This window comes from Hydra vulgaris, chromosome 14, assembly GCF_038396675.1.
Source record: "Hydra vulgaris chromosome 14, alternate assembly HydraT2T_AEP".
In the NCBI taxonomy this organism is placed as follows: domain Eukaryota; kingdom Metazoa; phylum Cnidaria; class Hydrozoa; order Anthoathecata; family Hydridae; genus Hydra; species Hydra vulgaris.
In genome coordinates, this window is record NC_088933.1 from 28064938 (window position 1) to 28087377 (window position 22440).

The 22440-nt window shown below is 27.4% G+C and overlaps 1 protein-coding gene across 1 annotated transcript in view; it reads left to right on the forward strand.

Moving 5' to 3' along the window:
- The window catches only part of LOC100199404 (uncharacterized), a 32648-nt gene that overhangs the window by 9103 nt on the left and 1105 nt on the right, over positions 1-22440 (forward strand). Inside the window, exons 2-7 of the mRNA XM_065818196.1 lie at positions 3917-3977; positions 9119-9269; positions 12931-13142; positions 18037-18164; positions 18424-18838; positions 22120-22303. Coding sequence (XP_065674268.1) covers positions 3917-3977; positions 9119-9269; positions 12931-13142; positions 18037-18164; positions 18424-18838; positions 22120-22303 — 1151 coding nt within the window. The remainder of the gene's footprint in view (positions 1-3916; positions 3978-9118; positions 9270-12930; positions 13143-18036; positions 18165-18423; positions 18839-22119; positions 22304-22440) is intronic.

Genomic DNA, 22440 nt, shown 5'->3' on the forward strand with positions numbered 1-22440 from the left:
ACAAAGACATTGGTTTGATTTTGAGTAAATATTGTTGTTAATTTAATGCTATGTAATGAAATTATTTTACAACAAACAAAAAAGTAAATTTAAGTTAAACCAGTTGACAGAAGACTTGAAAAGTTATAGTTTTTATGAGTCAGAAAAACATGAAGATGGAAGAGAGTTCCAAAGGGTTGAAGTGCAGAGAAAAAAACAAGGTGAATAAAAGTTTTTAGAGCATGCAGTAAAAGAATGAGACTTTGCTGAATGACGAATTAAGCGAAAAAAAGTTTTAGTTGATGGAACTAGAGATAAAAGCTCCTTTGAGCAGCGACCATCATAGTATTTGTAGAAAAGAGAAAGAGATGCAATTTTACAGCAATGGGAAAGAGGCTCAAGCTTAGCAGATAGAGCAGGTCCAACTACATCTAGAATGTGTTTTCGGACCTTGTCTAGTAATGAAAGAGCATCATTAGAAGAACCAGCCCAAATATAACAACAGTATTCCATACAGGGACGAATAAGAGATTGGTAGAGGTAGAGAATCGAATCAGGAAAGTAGTGGCCACGATAAAGAGAAGAAACCTTAGCAGGTGCTAATTTAGCAATCAATCATTTATATGGTTTCCATGAGAGGTCAATAGTAGATGATAATCCAAGATGTAAAGAAGAGGACTCAGAGAGATGGTTGCCATTCATTAATATAGGAATGCTGACAGTATTGCGATAGTTGTTTGCAGTATTAAGGATTCATCTATTGACATGAATATGGATTCATCTAGTGACATAAAATTCATCATGAGTATTCATCTAGTGACATGAATATGGAGTCTTGAAAAGGAAAATTATGAAATTCATTAATTACTTTTTTGGGGAGGAAATTCCCCGTTTTTGGGTGCTTTTGCAAAAAGCTAAATATTTTTTGACTAGATTATTGATTTAGTTTAATCTTCTTTTGTTTGATCACCACTATAAATGCTGATCTTATTTAATATTGAAAACGTTTATGCATTCGTCATTTATTCAAGGTTAAACTAAAAAAGTTTTTTTATTTATTTATTTCAGCACCGCATATTTTTGATCATCTGACCAAGTTAAGAATTTTTCTTTAAGATAAAAAGCCAATTCTCTGGCAAAAAAAAACAAAGTCTCATTTGTTTTTTTGGTTGCTTATTTGGAAAAAATAATGCAGCAGGCCGTTTTCTTAGGAAACGTTTAAAAATTCATCATTTAAGCTACTAAATTTAACTTTAATGGTAATATCTTAATTCATATTTTAATTTCAAATTTAAATACGACAATTAATATTGAAATTTACTAAAATTCTTTTCATTTTGGTATGCTTAAAGGTTAACATGGTTGAAGCATTGCTGTATTAAATTTTCTTAGATAATTTTATCTTCTTAAATTTTATCTTAACTGGTTTTAGTATAATATATTGACACAATAAACATTGTTTATTTACATTTAATATTTGATATATATATATATATATATATATATATATATATATATATATATATATATATATATATATTAGGATGTCTTTAGATAAAAAACCAGAACTCAGTGTTTTTCATAGTGTTATCTTTTGTTTAATTTAAGCCTTTTAAGTTTAATTGTCCTATATTTAGTACATGCTTATATTCATTTTCTATTCAATATTTCCTAATATTATTTTAAAACAAGTTATTAGGAAGTACAACATAAAAAATAAACATTCCCTATGCTGAAATTTATAACTAACTTATAGCTAATTTAATTTTTTATTATAAATATAAGTTAAATTATTGTTTATAGATGTATTTGTGCTTTTAATGATTATATACTAAAAATATACTAGAATAAAAGAAAACTATTTCAAAATTTATGCCAAAAAAAAACTAAATAATTGCTAAAAAAAAAAAGCAGAAAAACACTCCAAAAAACTCCAAAAAAAACAGGGTTTTGACCCAAAAAAATGCAAAAGGAAAAAAACATTTCTTTTGCAACTCTACCCTTTCAATTGATCATGATTTTGTTATTTTATTAAAAATAATATAGCTGTTTTTAATTTAGTCAGGAAATGGTAAAAGAATAAAGTGCAAGCCTTGTTAAAAAGTGTTATGCAGCTAGCGTTTTACTTACAACATGGCATTTAGCATAAGCATTCAGCAATTTTATGTAAAGCAAAAAAAAAATTTATTTTGGAATATTTAAATTATCTTTTTAATAATGTTTATGTGACATTTATCCAGAAAATATGAAGTAGTAAGAAAAAGCATTTAACTGCAACTGATTTTTTTTTGTTAAGGAAACTGATTATTTTATATTATATTATTAATTTTTTTTTTTTTTAATCAAAAGACTTTATATTAAATATGGTTTTAAAAATTAAAAATTTAAATTTAGTTTTAAAGGAATGTAAAATAGTTTGTAAGTTGTAGAATGTAAAGTTAAGTTTCAAAAGAATGCAAAATATTTTTGCAATATTTATTAAAGAAGTTTTTTTCTTCTCATTTGCTAATTCATTATGTAAGTATATAGATTAAAATATGTGAAAACAAATAACTTTTTTTCTTTTAAAGAGAGAAGTGCTTTAACATAATTCTTTTCATAAATGAATTAAAAAATTTTTGTTTCTTATTAGTTCAATATTGTGTAAAGTTTTTTTAACATAATTTATTTATGAACATAAATTATGTTTGTAAAAAAATTGTTTAAAATCTTTATTAAAAATATTTCATTAAATACTCAAAAAATAATAAATAAATTGTGATAAACAAACAAAAGATTATATTATGTATAAGATTGTTTTAGGAAATAAACTATTTAATCTTTTTTGAATACCAAATTTAGATTTCATCAGTAATTTTTGTTATATTTGTTTAAATAATTTTTAAGGAGGTTTAAAATTAAATTTAATTACAACGCGGTTCATATTATGTATCTAAAACAGTTGTATATATTATAAAAGTATAGAAATAATAAGAGTTTTTATATTATATTTTATAAGAGTACGTATACAAAGTATAAAAATAATAAGGTGTTTCCATAAGAGTATGAAAATAATAGTAAGCATGGACACAATTTGATGTTTCTATTTATAATTGTTTCTATAAGAGTCTAAGATGTTTCTATAAGAGTACTATTTATAAGTTTTTATATGGATTATAATCTTCTCACTCCATAAATGAATAGTTTTACTCAATACATTAAAAAGTATTTGAGTAAAATGGAGCAAGCTTCCAATTTTGATTAAGCATTGCTGATATTGCGAAAATCAGGTGCATCTACCTCCATAGTTAATGAGAAAAAAAATGTCTTGAAAAGTTTAAATTTTAAAGTTTTGATTAATTCTCGATTGTGTAGGAATCAGGGATATTTATAGATCAAACTGTATTCCAATAATATGTTTATTTTAAATGATAAGATTAAAAAAGATTTATAACAAATGTTGTTACAAGAGGTACAGGTCTCTGGGGCTCCGGCTTTATAGAGTCATATGAAATCAATAATTTAAAACATCAAAAGTATAAGTTGAAATTTCACACTAAGGGAAATTCTTTATGTGATAAGAGAAAACGTGTTAACTAGAATTAAATAGAAATCTGTACATCAGCTTTTGTGTTGATTTGTATTAGCCAGATTAGACTGAAATAAACACCAGAATGAGGTTCAAGATTATAACAGTTGGTGATGTATCCAACTAGGCAGTATATTGAAATCAATAGATAAAAGAGATTTTTTAGTTTGTGTATAATTGTCTACCAAGTCTATATAAATTGTTCTTCAGTGCTGTCATTAAAGTTTATATGTGATTTTTTTGAAATAAATTTTGATCAAACTATTTTTAATTTAGAATAAAGTTTATTGAAAATGTACTATTAAATATGAGTATACAATAATTTAAAAAAAAAAAAAATTGTTTTACATATGTTTTTGTTTTATTTAGTCATGTAACATGTAATCCTCAGAGTAAAGATTTATTTTTGCAGAGAGTGAAGACTTTCACGGTTAGTTTTCACAGTTTCAATTCAGCGTTTTTCTATTATTGTATTTTAGTATAAGGTTTTACCACAAAGTGTCAAATTAAATATTAATTTTTGTAAAATATATTATTACTATTAGGAGTTAAAAATAATAACACAAATGTACACAGTTATCGTTACAAGAAGATACATATTATTTCAAAAACTTAATAGATATATTTAAAAAATTTTTTTACCTTAGAGTAAAAAATAATTAAAAAAGGAAAAAAAAGTAAAAATATTTACAATGTTTAAGTTGATATATTTTTTTTATGTTTAATTTTGTTGAAAGAGAAAAAATAAATCACTCTGACTTTTTAAAAACTGTTACAAAAAAATTTTGTTCTCTTAGAATAAGCTTTTCATTAAGACAGAAATGAATTAACAATTCATGTTTGTTGTTTGTGACATTCTCAATTAAACAATTTAATCCCATTCTCAACGAGTGGAATAGAAGTAATGGAGATAAATAATAAGAATATATATATATTGGAGATAAAAGAGTATCTTATGATATAACATATTTAAATTGGTTCTAACACATTTAGATAAAATGTAGTAGTGGATGTGATGTAACAAGGTTTATGTTTCAGAGTTAAAGTGTTAAATGGTTTATCAATGCAAAGAGTAGAAACAGCATTAATTTTAAAAACAAAAGCCAGAGAACTTGCTGAAAAAATTATTATCTAAAGTTGTTTCATGTGTATGATGGCTGGCTTAATTTTATGAAAAATAGGCGTAATTTTTTTTTTAAGATGGTATCTGTTGAGAGTAACTCTAGTACGGCTTAAATGACCACACCATGGAAGGAAACTCTTCCTACAATTCTATCCATGTATAAACTTGATAAAATTTTTAATGTATATGAATTTGTATTATTTTTCAAACATAACTTAATAAGTCACTTAATATTTGATATGAAACTTGTATAAGGGGAAAGCATAGTAAAATATTTGATATGAAGCTTGTATAAGGGGAAAGCACTGTAAAATTTATCTTACTGGAATGGCCATAGTTTATATATCGGATGAAAAAATCCCTATGTTTGTAATAGGTAAAATAAAATCACCTTGCTTCAAAAAAGTTAGACACTTACCAAATTTGCAGATACAATAAAAGCTGGTTAGAAACCATACTGTTTATAGAGTGGATACAGGAAATGGATACAAAGTTTACAAAATAAAAGAAGGAAGCAGGGTTTATAATAGATAATTGGCCACCACATTTGACAATTGATGTTCTAAAATCTATTGAGCTAGTTAAAAATAAAATATTCTTTATTTATTCTTTAAGAGTTTATTACAGACCTTTGACATTGCAATAGACTGGTTGTAGCTATTTATCTAAAAAAAAGAGATATTCCTGTTTTTTTGATTTAAAACACAATGAAAATGCGTAATCTTGCATGGCAAAAAATGAAAACCTCCATGATTACTCATTGTTTTGTAAAAGAATTTTAGAAGTAAAAATCTAGCTTTTCAGATATAGATGACAGCTCCTATCCAGAGCTTCAAAATTAAATAAAAAAACTTGATAATTTTTACTCTCTAGGTACAACAGCTGAGGATGTCATTTCTACAGATGAAAATCTAATATGCAAAGTACCTTTACTAAAAGACGAAAATTGATAGAATAAGTACAAAATGCTGCAAATGAAAACCTTGCTGATGATGAAGAAATAATGATGATAATACTGTTATTGATCCAGTTTGATCCAAAGTGATATTTGGAAGGAATTTCAAGTTTTTTATAACTTTATGCCGTTCAGTCTAAGTTGTGAAGATATTCAATAAAATTTCAATGCAGTCTCATAATTTTAGTTGACACCCATATATATATATATATATATATATATATATATATATATATATATATATATATATATATATATATATATATATATATATATATATATATATATATACATATATATATATATATATATATATATATATATATATATATATATATATATATATATATATATACATATATATATATGTGTGTGTGTGAAATATTATTTTCGCAGTCAGTAATCGAGTGTGATCGCACCCGCTTCCCGACCAAGCCTGATGTAGCAGCACTCCTCTCGTGTTCTAAGGTAAAGTGGGAAAAACATTGACACATCTTTACAAAATAATAATTTTGTTTAGTTGTGACAAACTAAATTTGGTATGCAATATTTCTACGAGTTTGCCAATGATATTGCTGTCATAAACTGATGAAGAATTTAATTAGTTATCTATTAATATTGATAGACAATTAATTTTGTTAATGGGATTCAAATGTCAATGTTACCCCTATATGGGGTAACATTGACAGAAGTATGTTTATGCTGTAAATTTGTTTGTTTTAATTTCTAAAACAACAAGATAATTTTTTACATCTTCAGTTTCTGATGTTTTGTTCTTACCAGTATTATGTAACATTGTTAAGTGTGGATTTTAACTTTTTGAGAGCGTCGATTGTTAGATCTGTTGACATTTAATATCTTGGTTTTTCTTAAGATTAACTCTTTTAATTTAGGGATCACTCTGCTTGATTTCATTTCATGTAATCATGAAAAATTCATTAGATGTAAGCATTCTACTAACTTTGGTTTGATTCTTGGCCTATAGGGTGACTTAAACATTCCTGTCAATGTTATCCTAAAATTGAAATACGCGTTTAAAAAAAAAATGCTACAAAAAAATCTTACATGCTTAGTATTTAAAAACAATACCATAAAAACACGTAAAATGATATTATAGTATGTTTTTATTTATCTTTTAACTAAAGTTTTTTTGCAACAAAAAAATTAGAAATTAGTTTAATTTATGCCTGCCTTATTGTGTTGTTATTTATACTTATTATTATGCGGATTAAAATAGTTATATTTGTTCATTCAACATCTGGCTTCAGCATCTGTTAAAATAATTTGAACAATAGTCAATGGGTGACGGGTAAAAACATTTAATCAAACACATGTCAATGTTACCCACTTGTCAAAGTAACCCCCAGTTACCTTACCTATTTTTCAGTAGATTTAGGAGCACTCCCCACATGTTCCACCTATTTGTCAGTGCCTGATAGTAAAACGAAAAGAGTAAAAATAGTAATAAAAAAAGAAAAGAGTACAGGCCGATGTCGATGCATCAGTATCAGGCTGTATCTATGCGACATCGACATTAACCAAAAGTTGGCATTTTAAAACTTAAAAATTCATTTAAAGCATTTATATTATTATGATATTTGAAGTATTCTGATAAAAAATTTGATTGGTTGATTTTGATGAAATATTATTGGTTGATTTATCAAAAATTAATAAGAAGCAAGGAAAGGAAATATTTTTAAGAGAGTTTTGAAAAGTAGTGTGAAAAGAGTATGAAAAGATCTTCATTGTTTAAGTTATTTGAAAATATGCCACATTCATAAGTCCATGCACACTGTGCGCTATGCCACATTCATAAGTCCATGCACACTGTGCGCTATGCCACATTCATAAGTCCATGCACACTGTGCGCTATGCCACATTCATAACTCCATGCACACTGTGAGCTATGCCACATTCATAAGTCCATGCACACTGTGCGCTATGCCACATTCATAAGTCCATGCACACTGTGCGCTATGCCACATTCATAAGTCCATGCACACTGTGAGCTATGCCACATTCATAACTCCATGCACACTGTGAGCTATGCCACATTCATAAGTCCATGCACACTGTGCGCTATGCCACATTCATAAGTCCATGCACACTGTGCGCTATGCCACATTCATAAGTCCATGCACACTGTGCGCTATGCCACATTCATAAGTCCATGCACACTGTGCGCTATGCCACATTCATAAGTCCATGCACACTGTGCGCTATGCCACATTCATAAGTCCATGCACACTGTGCGCTATGCCACATTCATAAGTCCATGCACACTGTGCGCTATGCCACATTCATAAGTCCATGCACACTGTGCGCTATGCCACATTCATAACTCCATGCACACTGTGAGCTATGCCACATTCATAACTCCATGCACACTGTGAGCTATGCCACATTCATAAGTCCATGCACACTGTGCGCTATGCCACATTCATAACTCCATGCACACTGTGAGCTATGCCACATTCATAAGTCCATGCACACTGTGCGCTATGCCACATTCATAAGTCCATGCACACTGTGAGCTATGCCACATTCATAAGTCCATGCACACTGTGCGCTATGCCATATTCATAAGTCCATGCACACTGTGCGCTATGCCACATTCATAAGTCCATGCACACTGTGAGCTATGCCACATTCATAAGTCCATGCACACTGGTGCGCTATGCCACATTCATAAGTCCATGCACACTGTGCGCTATGCCACATTCATAAGTCCATGCACACTGTGCGCTATGCCACATTCATAAGTCCATGCACACTGTGAGCTATGCCACATTCATAAGTCCATGCACACTGTGAGCTATGCCACATTCATAAGTCCATGCACACTGGTGCGCTATGCCACATTCATAAGTCCATGCACACTGTGAGCTATGCCACATTCATAAGTCCATGCACACTGTGAGCTATGCACACTGCGAGCCATGCACACTGTCAGCCATGCACACTGTGAATAGTTTCTAGAACTGAAATAAGATTTGTTAAACAAACCATTTATAAAATCAATAGCATAAATTTTTAAAGTAAAAACTTAGTTTGAAATCATTTTTAGATTATAATTGAATAAACTTATTAATAAACACATCATTGTGCATACATTTTTATTATATATTTGTAAATCTTTTTAAACCAAAAGAGGTTAGGTGGTCTCTATAGATATTTAATGTGTTTGGATCTGGGCTCATCTAAACCAATCCAATATAAGCCTCACACATAAGCAATTTATTTTTTGTGTCAACTTTTTTGTGTTGCAATCTTGCATGCTATTTTTGATATTTTAAAATATATGTGCTTTTAAGTATTTAAACATTTATATACATTTTTTGCTAAGAAACCATCATTAGGGTTTGACTTTTTTTTTTTGTCCTAAAAAAAAGGTGAAAAAAGATGAATTCAAATAGTTCTTATTATATTTATGCATATTTATAAAGGTTTAGTAAATGGTTCTTTAATAATTTAAGTATTACTATTTATTTAGTCATCTAACTGGGTTGCAAAGCCAGTTGGGTTATCTCCTTTACATTGTGCTCAATATGGATGGTGCACTGAATACCTTGATCAATTGAGATGTGTGACATGCAATGCTACTCTTGATGCTGGTCTACCAGATGAATGGGATGAAGCTGCATGTAATTAAATTTTGATTATTGATGCAGTAGGAGTAATATAATTTTTTTTGCAATACATTTAAACTTTTTATTAATGCCACTTAGAAATTAATTCTCTTCTTTGGTCAACACAAACAAGTTTATAAATGTCATTTGAAATACATTTAAATATTATACACATCATTTGAAATACATTTAAAGTCCAATTTGCTGTCATGAGGAATATTTTTAGTTTTTAATTTTTATACAAATTCACTTTTAGCCAGGATGCAAACAATGTTGGAATTATTTGAAAAAGTAGGAATTTATTATAAAAATACTAAAGAAAAACTAGTAATAAAAAATAAATAATAAAGAAGATAATAAAAGAACAAGGTAATGGTTAGCAGTCGACAAAATTACAAATATAATCAGAAAGCCACAAATTTTGTATATTAGCATTAAAAAATCCTAGATAGAAGTGTTTTGTGCAAAAAAAAAAAAAAAGAATGATGCTTTACTAAATGACAAATTACATAGAAGTTAAAAACTTTGGTAGATGTAACAAAAATAACTTACAAGAAAATACAACAATGTGAAAGAGGGTCTAGTCTATTGTTTAGGAGCATTTATAAAGGTAGAGAATAGAATCAAAACTAAATGACAGGTGAAGTTATTATAGTAGGTTTGGTGTATGGGTTCGAAGAGAAATAGCCTGAAAAGAAAACTGACGACTCTTTGCTTATATCTATCCTAAAAATGGGTTATCTATCCTTAAAATCTAAAATATTTTTAGCAAACAATTGCGCTTTGACTTTGGGAGAAATTATTTAAAATTAGGTAATGGTTTATGCAAATTATTTAAATTAATGCAAAACAGATGAATTATTACATAATAAATTACTCTAATGAAAATTTTACAAATGTTTTGAAAAACTCATTTGTAAGGTTTTTCAAAATTCGTTTCTATTTATTTTACTCAGAAATTATTTGAATAAAAGGTTCAAATTTCTATTATTTATTTTTATTGTTGTAATTTAACTGAATCATTAGTCATACAAGCAGGAATTTTGGTAGGTCAAACAAGCAAACATTTTTGTAGGTCAAACAAGAAATAGTAACTCTAGAAAGGTTTTCATGATTTTATTTACAGAAAGTAATACTTTTAAACTGAGAATAATGCAGTTAGACAAACTGGAAGTGGGAGACAGATCAATTACTGAGCCCTAATTAAAATTAAATTTTTAATTAAAAGTTGAGCTAGAAGTGTTGAGAAATAAAAAAAGAAGAAAATAGCTACAGAGATATTTTAAAATCTTTTTAAAATTCTGGTTCTTTTGAGACCCCGGTTAATGTACTTTTACAGAATTTTTTTTTAATGGTTTCTAAGATCTTACTGAAATTGATTTTACTTATTTGTGTTATCAAGTGTCATGCTGAAATGTAAAACAAATGACTTTTTAGTTGCTTTCAAACCAAAGTTGAACTATTTTTACAACTTCTTTTTTATAACCACTCCTTATTTTTTCAACACTCTTTTTTAACACTCCATTTTTTGAAGATATGTTGATATTGTTATATATGTATATGTATGTTAATATTGTTATGTATATGTATGTTGATATTGTTATATATGTATATGCAACCCTTGGAATTAGGGTCGGCATTTGGCAATGCCGACCTAACTGCCGACCTGAAAATGTTTGAGGCAAAAAATTGCCGACCTCATTTCTATGTTTTATGGTAAGACCTTTGTATCAAATAAGTTTTGCTGACCTGATGCCAACCTCTAGAAGATTGGGGTCAGCAAATTATTGCCGACTTCATTTTTCCTAATTCCGAGGGTTGTATATGTATGTTGATATTGTTATATATGTATATGTTGATATTGGAGCATGAAATTTTTATGCATTTATGTGAATATATGTTTTGGTATCTATGTGTTTCTATTTTTGTATGTTTTTATATGTTTGAAATACTATAATGCTATATATTGCAGGGCTTGTGATGAAGAAATTTGCCAAGTATGTTATATCACGCTTGTAAAATTATATTATGTTGTCATTGAGCGCAATTATGCGCACTCGGGGTCAGGGCCATGAGAGCAATCTTGAAATTTGAAAATTGCGGAAGACTGTCTTTATAAAAAGCTTTCTATTTGTTATACAACTTTTATTCGTCAATGTTTGAATTAGTATCTACAACAGCGCATTTATACTACTTCAACAATGTAGTTTTTTATACTTCCCAATTTCTTGTTTTTTATTTGCACCAGATCGCTATTTATTTAAACTATCAATGGTAAAAAAAAATGCAACCAAACAAAAACGCAAGTGCTTAATAAGTTCTTATAATAGTATTGAAGAATAAATTTGTGACTAAAATTTTTTGCTTTTGTTGTTTTGATATGTATTTAAAACGCTGTTAACTTAATATATACTATGAACGGTTTTTATATTTCTTGATATTTCTTTAATTAATTTTTTTCGTAAATTAATAATTATTAAATATATTTTTTTATTATTTCTTATTTAAATAACGCTTTTTTTTCAAACAATTAGTAGACTATAAATCAAGAATAGTTTGAAATTCTTCAACAAAACTATTAGTTGTAAGTTAAATAACAGATTTTCCCTTCAACTGTTGTCAGCGGTCTTTCCTCTTTTTCTTTTTCAAAACTGAATGCTGCTAATTCATCAGTCATATCTTCATCAGCACTGTCTATTTCACCGTCGTCTTTGAGAACTTGGTTTGGAATACAAACTTTGCAGTATATTTCAATAACGTATGTAATTCCGTTGGTAATTTCAGTTCTAAAGCCTATTACCTCTTCAACTTTCCATTTCATAAATGTTGACAATATTACTTTGTTTCCTTTTGGAATATCCTTGATTGCGGTCATTTTAAACAGCAGAAACATTTTAAATTATTTTAAGGTAAATACTAGTTAATAAAAAACCTATACTATATACAAAAATGAATTTGAAAAAAATCTCCTTTATGAAAATTTATTTTTATTATAAATGATGTGTGGAATATTATTAACAATAAATCAAATAAATCTTACTTGGCGCTTTTACAAAATTAAAAAAAAGCTCTAACTTTCTTATAGTTATTTCCTAATTTTCTATTCCCATTTCATTTTCACATTTTTATATTCACATTGTGTTTCCACGCGCATTTGGTTAAAATAGTTAACATTCCATTATTGAAACTAGCTATAACGACTTTAAACTGTTCATTCATTATGTTAGTGCAAAACGGAAAAATGCTGACAAAATAGCAAAACAGAAATGTGCAGAAAGCAAGTGACATAATGCTTATATTTTATATGAGTACTTCATATAAGGATATAAGTATAAGGAAGATGGAGTTTTACTGTTAAATCAACAAGTTTTATCATTACCTAAAAAATTTAATTACAAATATTTTATAAAAAAACCGTATAAAAGCTTATTATTTTTTCCGTCCCAAACTTTTAAACGAGCGTGATTTTATACTCTCATTATAAGCTGAGGAAGCGTTGTTTATCCCACCTAGAAGGTTTAAAAATACCATTTACAGGTGTGTTTCATGAGCGCAGCGCAATCGCGCCTCCTTCATCACAAGATATTGATATTGTGTTATTTACTTTAATTTAATTTATTTATTGTTTATTGTTTTTATATTTATTATTTTATATTTTTTTATATTTGATTTATAGATAATGAAATTTGCAACAAAGTTCAAAACAAGTTACAAATAGGTCATGAAAAGTTATGCCCATGGCCTGATAATCCTTGTCCGCCATCATTTCTGTCATTACCTTCTTACACTTCTGAGCAATGGTGTGCAGAAATGAAGCTTTCTTTTGAAAGTCTTATGACCCTGAGAGGTAATTTACCTGAATTAAATGAAGATGAAATTGCTTCATTGGTAAAGAATATTTTTTTTAGTTTAGTTTAAATTAGTTATTTTTTTGTTTTGTTTTTTCACAAAAAGTAAAAAACTAGAAAATTGCAACCCTTTGAATATTGGCTAAACTTTGTTTTGCGTTGATTGGCTTGATTTAAATATAAATCGCATAGTTTGAAGTTTTTTTTTTAAAGTATTTAAAATTTTTTATTTTTAAATTTAAAGTTATAGGTATATTTGATTGGCTTTTTTTGATTGACCTAATTTAAATAAACACAAAGTGATCTTATTAAATGATTAAATACTACTAAAAAACAAATACTTTCTATAAGATAATTATGTTATAATTATTTTTTTTAAAGTTAATTAGTAATGGTATTACAATTAGTGTTTAATGGTTTACTTTTACATAAATAGTTACTTTAACATAAATTACTTTTGCAAGCCTTGTTAAGAAGCGTTATGCCATGTGATTTTTACACATTAAGCGATTTACTTTTTTATGCCGAGACTTTTTTCAATTAGATAATTTAAACAGTCTTTTGAAATAGTTTATGTGGAAAACATTAGGCAGTAATAATTGTTGCAAAAAACATTTTCACTGCATTTGTGAAATAATTTTTTTTTTTTTAGGTAAAAAATAACAGATAAGTTATATACATTTTTTCTACTTTCCATTCTTGGAAAATTTTTAATTTAACTTTATTATGTTTAAATTAAGTTTATTATTAAATATTAATAGATTTAAATTTTTTTAAAAAGTTAAAACGCTCTATTTTTAAAAAAAATTTTATAACTTTTAAAACTTCCAAACATGTTAAAGAAAATTCTTTTTATCAAATTTAATTTTAGCTTTTTTTATGTTCATTATATATTTAGCTATTTTGTTTAATTATAATTTTTTTTTTTTTAGTAATTTATTTTTATTAATTTATTATTTATAGTTTTAGGTGAATAAATTTTCTTCATCCGGTTACAAAAGTGCTAATATACATAAGTGGTTAATGCTTGCAACTGTATATAAATGCATTTCCAGATAAACCATAATTAAGTCTGTAGGCAACAGCGTGAAAAATAAGAAATCAAAGGCAAGCGGTCAAACTGACCGGTTAATTTATAAAATTGACGGTCAATAGTTTTTTTTGGGCGGTCAAAGTTTGAATTTTTTTGTTTGTTTACATTTTCATTGTAGTTACTATTCTGCATGACAAAACTTTTTTAATAAAAAAATAACTTCATACTAAAATAATAAAAAATAAACATTTTTATATATATCAAAATAATTTGTACTGAACATTTAATCAAGTATCGTTTTATATAATACTAATATAATAATTGCCAAAGATACAAAAAACAAAGTTTTATGAAACTTAAAAATGTTTTATTAAGGATACGTTTTATCTGATTCAAAGTTTTATCTGATACAAAGTTTTATCTGATGCAAAGTTTCATCGAAAGACGATTTTAAATCTGAAGACTTGTCTGATGACGATTCTAAATCAATTAATGTCTTTATAGTTTTTTTTGTTGCTTTTTTTGAATAAATTTTTCGACTTCCTTGTGTAGACATTCGTTACGTATCTTCGGACCATAATTCAATGGCAGGATTCACATCAAATTCTTTACTATTTGTTTCCAAAATAGTGAAGAATTTGATTACCCAAATTAAATTATTTAACCGTTTTTCAGTTAAGCGATTTCTTGTGTCAATTTTAATTCTATTCATAAAAGAAAAAAGACGCTCAACCTTACTATTCGAAACAGGCAATACGACCAACAATTCAACAAGAAGTAGAACTGGACTCCAATCTTTTTTTATAGAACTTAAAAAAATTTGAAACCATACTTTACGGTACTCAGTTTTATCTGGTGCTAAATATTTGACAGTGTAATCAACTAAGTTATGTCCAGCATCTAACATATTATTAACACTCCCAGTGAAGCCAGCATAACGTAACGGCATATTATTAAAGTAATACAATTTTTCAATGTTATCATCAGCAAATGAATTATTGGTGTTATTTTGTGACTTGGTGTGCGGCTCTTATTCGCTAATTTGTAAGTTTTGTTGACTACGGATAAATTAAACTAAAAATAAAAAATAAAGGCATTTTTTCATTGCAATTGGCAGCAAAAGGTTATTAGAAAAATAAATAAAATGATATAAAGAAAATATAAATAAGATGTAGGAGTAAAAAAATGTTTTTAGTTAATATTATATTATTATTAGAACAATAATAAAATAAGAACTTCAATCATTTATGAAAAAAGCAGTTAAGGATTTCACCACCAGTAAAATGAAATTAGTCTTGATAAGGGAAGCAAAAAAAATTAATAGCTTACGTCATTAATAATACTCACTAACAAAGCGATTTAAATTAGCGTACAAACGATAAAATTATTTTAAAAGCTTTTTTCAAAGATTTACATTTTATGAAATTTTGGTATATGCATTTTCAAAGACATCCTGATAACTTGTCACACGTTATATAACTCTTTTTTTTTCAACCGGTCAAACTTGACCGGGAAGATTTTATTTTGAGAGGTCAAAATAGCAATTTCAGTCATTTCGGGCGGTCAGTGACCGTTGACCGCCCGTTATTTTCCACGCTGGTAGGCAAAATAATTTAGAGAATTTTTTTTGTAAACTTTATGTAACAAATTTATGAAAAAATGAATTTTTTATTTTAAAATTAGTTTTTAATAAAAGTTTTTTCATTATCATTAAGTTTTTAGATTGATCTTAGAATGAATGATTAAGAATGATGAACTAGTTAATGAGTAGGAGGCAAAGATTTTGTTAAAGCTAAAATGTTGAAAAAAAATATTTTTTTTATTTTTTTTTTGACCATTAAGGAATTCAATAATTCCTTAATGGTAAAAAAAAAAAGAAAAAAAAACTTTTTTTTTAAACATTTTATCATAATAAGGTCTGCTTTTGCATAATTTACTTACAACTTTCAGTTAAAAAAAGTTACCTGAACAGTTGTTATATCATAGCTCAAATAAAAACTGACAAACTTTGATAATCTTGGTTAGTAAGTTGTATCAGTTTTAATAGAAAATTTTTTTTTAACCACCATTAATCAAGTATTTTTTCTTTTATTGGTTTTTAAGTCTTTAGTGAAATGAAACATAACAACTTCCCTATCAAGTAACTCTAAGTCTTTAGTGAAACATAACAACTTCCCTATCAAATAATTCTGCATCATTAACTTTATAGCATTAATTCTTTCAGCTTCTGGGTCATTTGAAACTCAACTGTACTTCCAACACCTTTTAGATCAATAAAGGATAATAATTTTAATAACTTATTTGATAGAAGGAATCTTTATTTGTTAAAAGAAAGTTTTTACATTAAAAGAAACTTATTCAACTAAATTTGAAAAGTAATGTTTTAAATTTTGTGGATTTTGAAGTCTGTTAATGTCAAGCTTTGTTAGTTTTTTTTACCAGATGGATTACTAATTGGTTCTAGCTTTATAGAACAGCCTAATTAAGATATAACCATGGCAACTCATTTTGTAAAAGACGAATCTTTGGTTCTTTCTGTTTGATTATTAGATAAATTACTTGAAAATTGGGAGAGTTGTAATATAGAAGTTAGCAGGTGGTTTCAGTTTTTCTTTGTGTGTAAAAGAGTTTGCTTAGTTTTTTTTGTTTTTTTTTTACTTTCTTTTCCAACATCAGTTAACAACTTCTTTTTACAAGTAGCACCAATTCAGTATATTCTTTTTTTCACACCATTAGACAAGTTCTAAAAAGAATAAAATTTAAGAAAGATAAATAATCATCTATGTAGATAGTTTGCTTTTTTTTCTTTAAGCAAAAAAAGCACAATACATTCAGAGCAGGAAAATGTGCTATTTCACTTAATAACATCAAATGTTGAATACCAATGGCAATCAATACGGTCAAGTGGCATTTTTTATGTATGTAATTTATTTATTTATTTTGTTTATGAAAAATATTCTTCATTCCAATGTCTAAATTTTGTTATCTTTACTTCTATTTTATCTTCTAGTAATTATTATGTTATCATTAATTCAATTTTATCTTCTAATAATTTTTGTCTCAAAACAATCTTTTACGATAATATATGAGTTCTTTCTGCTAACTCATTTGTATGCTGTCCTATAATTGACACTTTAAGTTTGAGTAAACCAATTGTCATTTTGCATTCATTAACTCTACTGTTTTCTTTCTGCTTGTTTGTTTGTTTGGTTGCATACATTGTGTGCCAACAGATTGGAAAAATAGGATCTGATTGTTCCAGCATTGAATGTAAAATTTGGTGAAATGTTGACACAGATAAATTTAGTGAGAGACTTTTGGCTCATAATGTATTGACTTATAATAAAATAATCTTTTACTTACTTGATTATTAGTAGTGCTTACAAAAAGCTGAATTTGCCATTATTAACTTTTTTTAAATTTGTGTCCAAGATCTTTCATAATTAGCTACAAGCTTTCATTCACAATTATAATTTTAGAATTTTCACTTGTACAATAATTTTGGATTGCAATTTTAATATTCTCAATTCACAAATATAGTTTTAACACTCACTGCATTCACAATTATAGTTTTAAGATTCTCAATTACATTGTGCATTCACAATTACAATTTTAAAATTCTCAATTACATTGTGCATTCACAATTATAATATTGAAATTCTTAATTAAATATTACAATATATAAATTGGATGTTATGATTTCTTATTTACTTATTGTGTTCTTTAACTGGGTATTGTTCTATTGATCAAGTTATTTGATATTTAATTAACTGACAATGAATTGATTGATAATTAAATCTGGATTATTTTAATTCAGGGTGTATTAGATAATTATTTTATTTCAGGGTGTACTAGATAATTCTTTTATTTCAGGGTGTATTAGATAATTATTTCATTTCAGGGTGTATTAGATAATAATACTATTGAAACCATGCTCAATCAAGTTTTTAAATGGAGCAGTGAAAATGATGATGATGCATTGCAAGCAAAAGTAGCATCTATCCTTGCAATATGTGGTTGGTCTGTTTGGTGAGATTATTCAGAACTTTTTTGTTTGCAAGCTCAATCTTTTTTGTTTGCAAGTTGTTTGCTCAATACAAAGTATAATTTCTAGTTTGACATCATTTTTGTTAATCAGGACTAATTTTTTTAAAGAAATTTTTTTATATTACTTTTTCATCAGTTATTTTTTATTTGTAAAGTCTTCTTAATTATGCTAAATTATATTTAATTTCTTTATTTAATAATTTGTGACATAACATTCACTTTCATTTATTCGCACATAAAGCCAGCCTGTTGTAGAGGATCCTTCCATTATATGTACAATATGTGGTATGGAGGCAGGTCTTTGGAATTATAAATCTTTATCCAGTCGTATTAATCACCAGAAGCGCTTTAAAACCTCATTAGAATATACAAACTCGCAACAGTCTCTTACTGAATTACAAGAAAATATGTCAACTGATGTATCTGTTAAAAGCGAGAAGTCTGAAACAGAGAAATCTGACAATAGTGGGCAGGGAAGTATGTTGAATGAACTTTCTCGATTAGCAACTAGCAGTGATTCATTAGCACAGTCAGATCTATTGAGAGCTGCTGAATCCCAAGAGTCTCTTTTAAACTTACGTGTTTCAGACAGCAAAGTTATGGCTACAGATGGTCTTGACCACAATATTGAAACAACTCATGAAGACTTTAACCAGGTTTAAATACTTATTTAAATGTTTTTTTATGTGTTTAAATATTTTGATAATTTATCTAAACAACTTGTCAAGAAGTTTTTAATAATTTATCAAAACAACATGTCAAGACATTTTTGATCATTTATCTAAACAACATTTTGAGTTTCCTTTTATTATTATTTTTAAAAAGATTCCCATTTGCCCTTCTTTCTCCATTTATTAGTATAATCTAAAAGTTTCCCTCGTTTATTAATCCCCTTCCTCTTCTCTTTATTTGGCAACCAAAATTAAAAAAAAAGCTTTTACATTTTGTCATATTTTCTTTCATTTATTTTAAATTACTATCATATGGTCACTCACAAAAACAAATAACTTTTGAATGTATGTTTTTTCAAAATTAGTCAAAATGCCAGCAATTGCATAAAGGCAGTAACTATACAAACATTGGTATATTTAGTATAACGCCGGTATATTTCCTCGGTATTTAACCTCGGTATCCTATAACATCACTATGTTTAGTATCAGTAACAGCTTAAAACTCTACTTGCATGTTCCCAATATTTAGTGTCAACACTAAATATTGGGAACATGCAAGTAGAGTTTTAAGCTATGCTTAGAGCATGTATCTTGCTGACATTTATATCAGATGGCTAAAAGCTTAGCAACTTGACCAGCTGATACTGGCTGACCAATAAAGTTGCTTCTGGCTGTGCAAATTGCTCTGAAATATAATTAGTATTGTTTTCGACAAAAAGAAGACAAATTTAAGTTTAAATTAAGACAACTTTTATTTTTTAATTAAAATTAAAAATCAAATTTGACTGATATTATTATGAATAAAGAGAGTCATGTTCATGTTGGATGAACTTACTCAACTTAAATTGCTTCTTTTTGAGTTCAAAATCAATCCAGTCAATGAAAACACGGACTCCATTTATACTAAATGGAGTCTATGTTTTCATTAACTGGATTGATTTTGAACTCAAAAAGTATACTAAAAAGGTTGGTATACTAAAATACTCTTTTGCAAGCACTGCTAAGTGTGGATACTTTGCATGATGATTTCGCCAAAACAATAAACAATCCAGTTCTTCATCTGTCATAGGTGTATAAGAGATAAATTGCTCTTTTTCCGAATCAATTTGATAATTTTTTTCTGCAGAAGTAACACTTTTCTTCATCTCTTGAAGTAGTTGTCGCTTAGCACTAGGGCATGTTTTTGAATCTTTATTATTTTCTGACTCAGATATAACTAAAAACAGATAAATAAATTTAATAAAAAGTGATATCAATAATAAACAAATGATACTTGATGAACTCTATGAGTTAATAAAATATTTCAAAATGTCTAACAATTATAACTCCGTGTTCCACAATTAAATAATATTAAAAAAATTAATAGTTTTTATAATAAAATTTATTTGTGTTTCAGTAATTTTTTACAAAACAAAAACTTCTTTTATTGATGTTATTAGTTGTATAGACATATAATACTTTGAATTAAATCTAATTGGGTCACTTTTGATGTTTAAAGCATTCTCCAACAAACTTTCCTTTATTTCATCTCTTGTATTTAAAATTTTTGTGGCTTGATCTAAAAAACAACAGTTTTTTTTTTTAAGTTGACAACATAAGTCTTTGATCAATTTTTTTGGAGCAATATTCCTTTAGTTTTTTTATTTCATTCAAATCACAAGAATTAGTTGAAAGAAACTTGAGTATTTTGTGTTTAACTAATGGCAAAATAGAAAATGAATTTCCAGCAATACCACATGGGTTAATGATTCAAACGGTTTTTAAAATTTAAATAATTCTGAAATCAAGGCTTGTTCATCATTATCTAAACAAAGGTCTTGTCTACCACATTTCTTAAGTAAAATTTCTACAAGATCTAATAACTGGTTAATTGATTCTATCATAAAGAGAGCACTGTTCCATCTTGTGCCTATTTGCTGTTTTAGACTTCTATGCTGTCTTTTTATGAAATTATCATCAAATTTTTTTTTACAAGCAATATCTAAATTGTTTGTTACAATAAATTTTTGGTAAATGTCCTGCACCTGAGGACTCGACTTTGTTTTTCTATCAAAAAACATTGGCTACAGTAATAATGTTTATCATCGATAACTTTACTATTTTGTGTCAATATTTGACCATAGTATTTCCATACTAATGACAAGTCTGCGGTTGTTTTTTTAAATGAGCTACACAGTTTAATATTCAAGTATTTTAAAGAACTGTTATGTGAACTACAAAATTCTTCTCGATCCATTACTAAGTAATACTAACTCTGTTTGTGTTTAATTTAACTAATTTAAGTTGAAAAGTGTTAGAGCGATAAAAAAAATTTATAAGCCAAGAATAAAAAATGCAGTATTTAAAATATGAAAGAAGTGACGGACATTGATGTAATTATGTAAAGGAGTGGGTGCTTTGTTATTATTTCATCTCAGAGAGAATATACATAGCAAATTGAAAAGCTACTCACAAAAAAAAGAGCTCCAAATAACTTGTTGCTTTTAAGTTATACAAGAGGACTTTAGGTTATTAAACTCTTCTCTTTTTTTTCCTGCCAACAATAGTGACTTTGAAATCGGCTGCTGCTGAACATATTGTTCAATTGGCGGCTAACTAGTTGCTAATAACGCAAAGTGGAGGCTGTAAAAAGTTGGTGCAAGTAGCGGTGGCTTCTCACTAATGGCGGCGGCTTTGATCTCTACATACAAGACATTAGCAAGACAAATCACTAAATTGAAAGTAACATAAAACTGGGAACATAGATAAAATATAAAAACAATGAAAATTTTATGGAGTTTAAAAGTTTATTTTTTTAGTATGTTTTTTTTTTTTGGGAAGGGGAGGAGGTGGAGAACAGATTTAAAGCTTTTTTCCACTGGTTGGTTTTTTAACTATTTTTAGTGTTTTAACAATTTTTAGTGTTTGGTTTTAACCTCTTTCATTAGATTTGTGGTCATTGAACATCTGCCAAAAGCAGAATATTAATTTGATGATTTATAGTAATTGAATTAGAATATTTTAGTGGCGGAAAACAAATATTTTTATAAATTTTTTTTATTGTTATCAAACGCCCAGAAAAGTTAAAATTTTTTTATGAAAATATTTTTCATAAAAAAAAGTTTTTACAATTTGTACAGTTAGTTATTGATTAAGGGGTTTTACTTTGTCACAAGACATTCTTTCTTTTCTTACTTTCGTTATTTTATATTACCTGTTATTTTTTCATATTATGGTGAAATTGATTAGCATAAACATGGGCTTTGCAAATTATAATTTTTTAACAGTTGAAAAATCAGTTTTCGGAACCTCGATTATCTCAAGCTACTCACCCAGAACTTATGAAAGAGTTGTTGCTAAGTCGTGCTCCGGGCTCCAGGTCCCGATCAAGATATAGTGATTCAATATTTAGCGAGGTTGGCTCGGAATGTTTTGAAAAAAGGCTGGAGGAGACTTGCGAGAAAGATATTGGTGAGTAAGGAAATTACATTAGATACACAAAATACGCTATTTTTTTCTTGTGTTTTTTTTTTTAAAAAAAATCTTAGCAAATTTTAATAAGAGTACAAGCCAGGTTTTTAATGCTTCATCTAGGTTGTTTTTTTCTC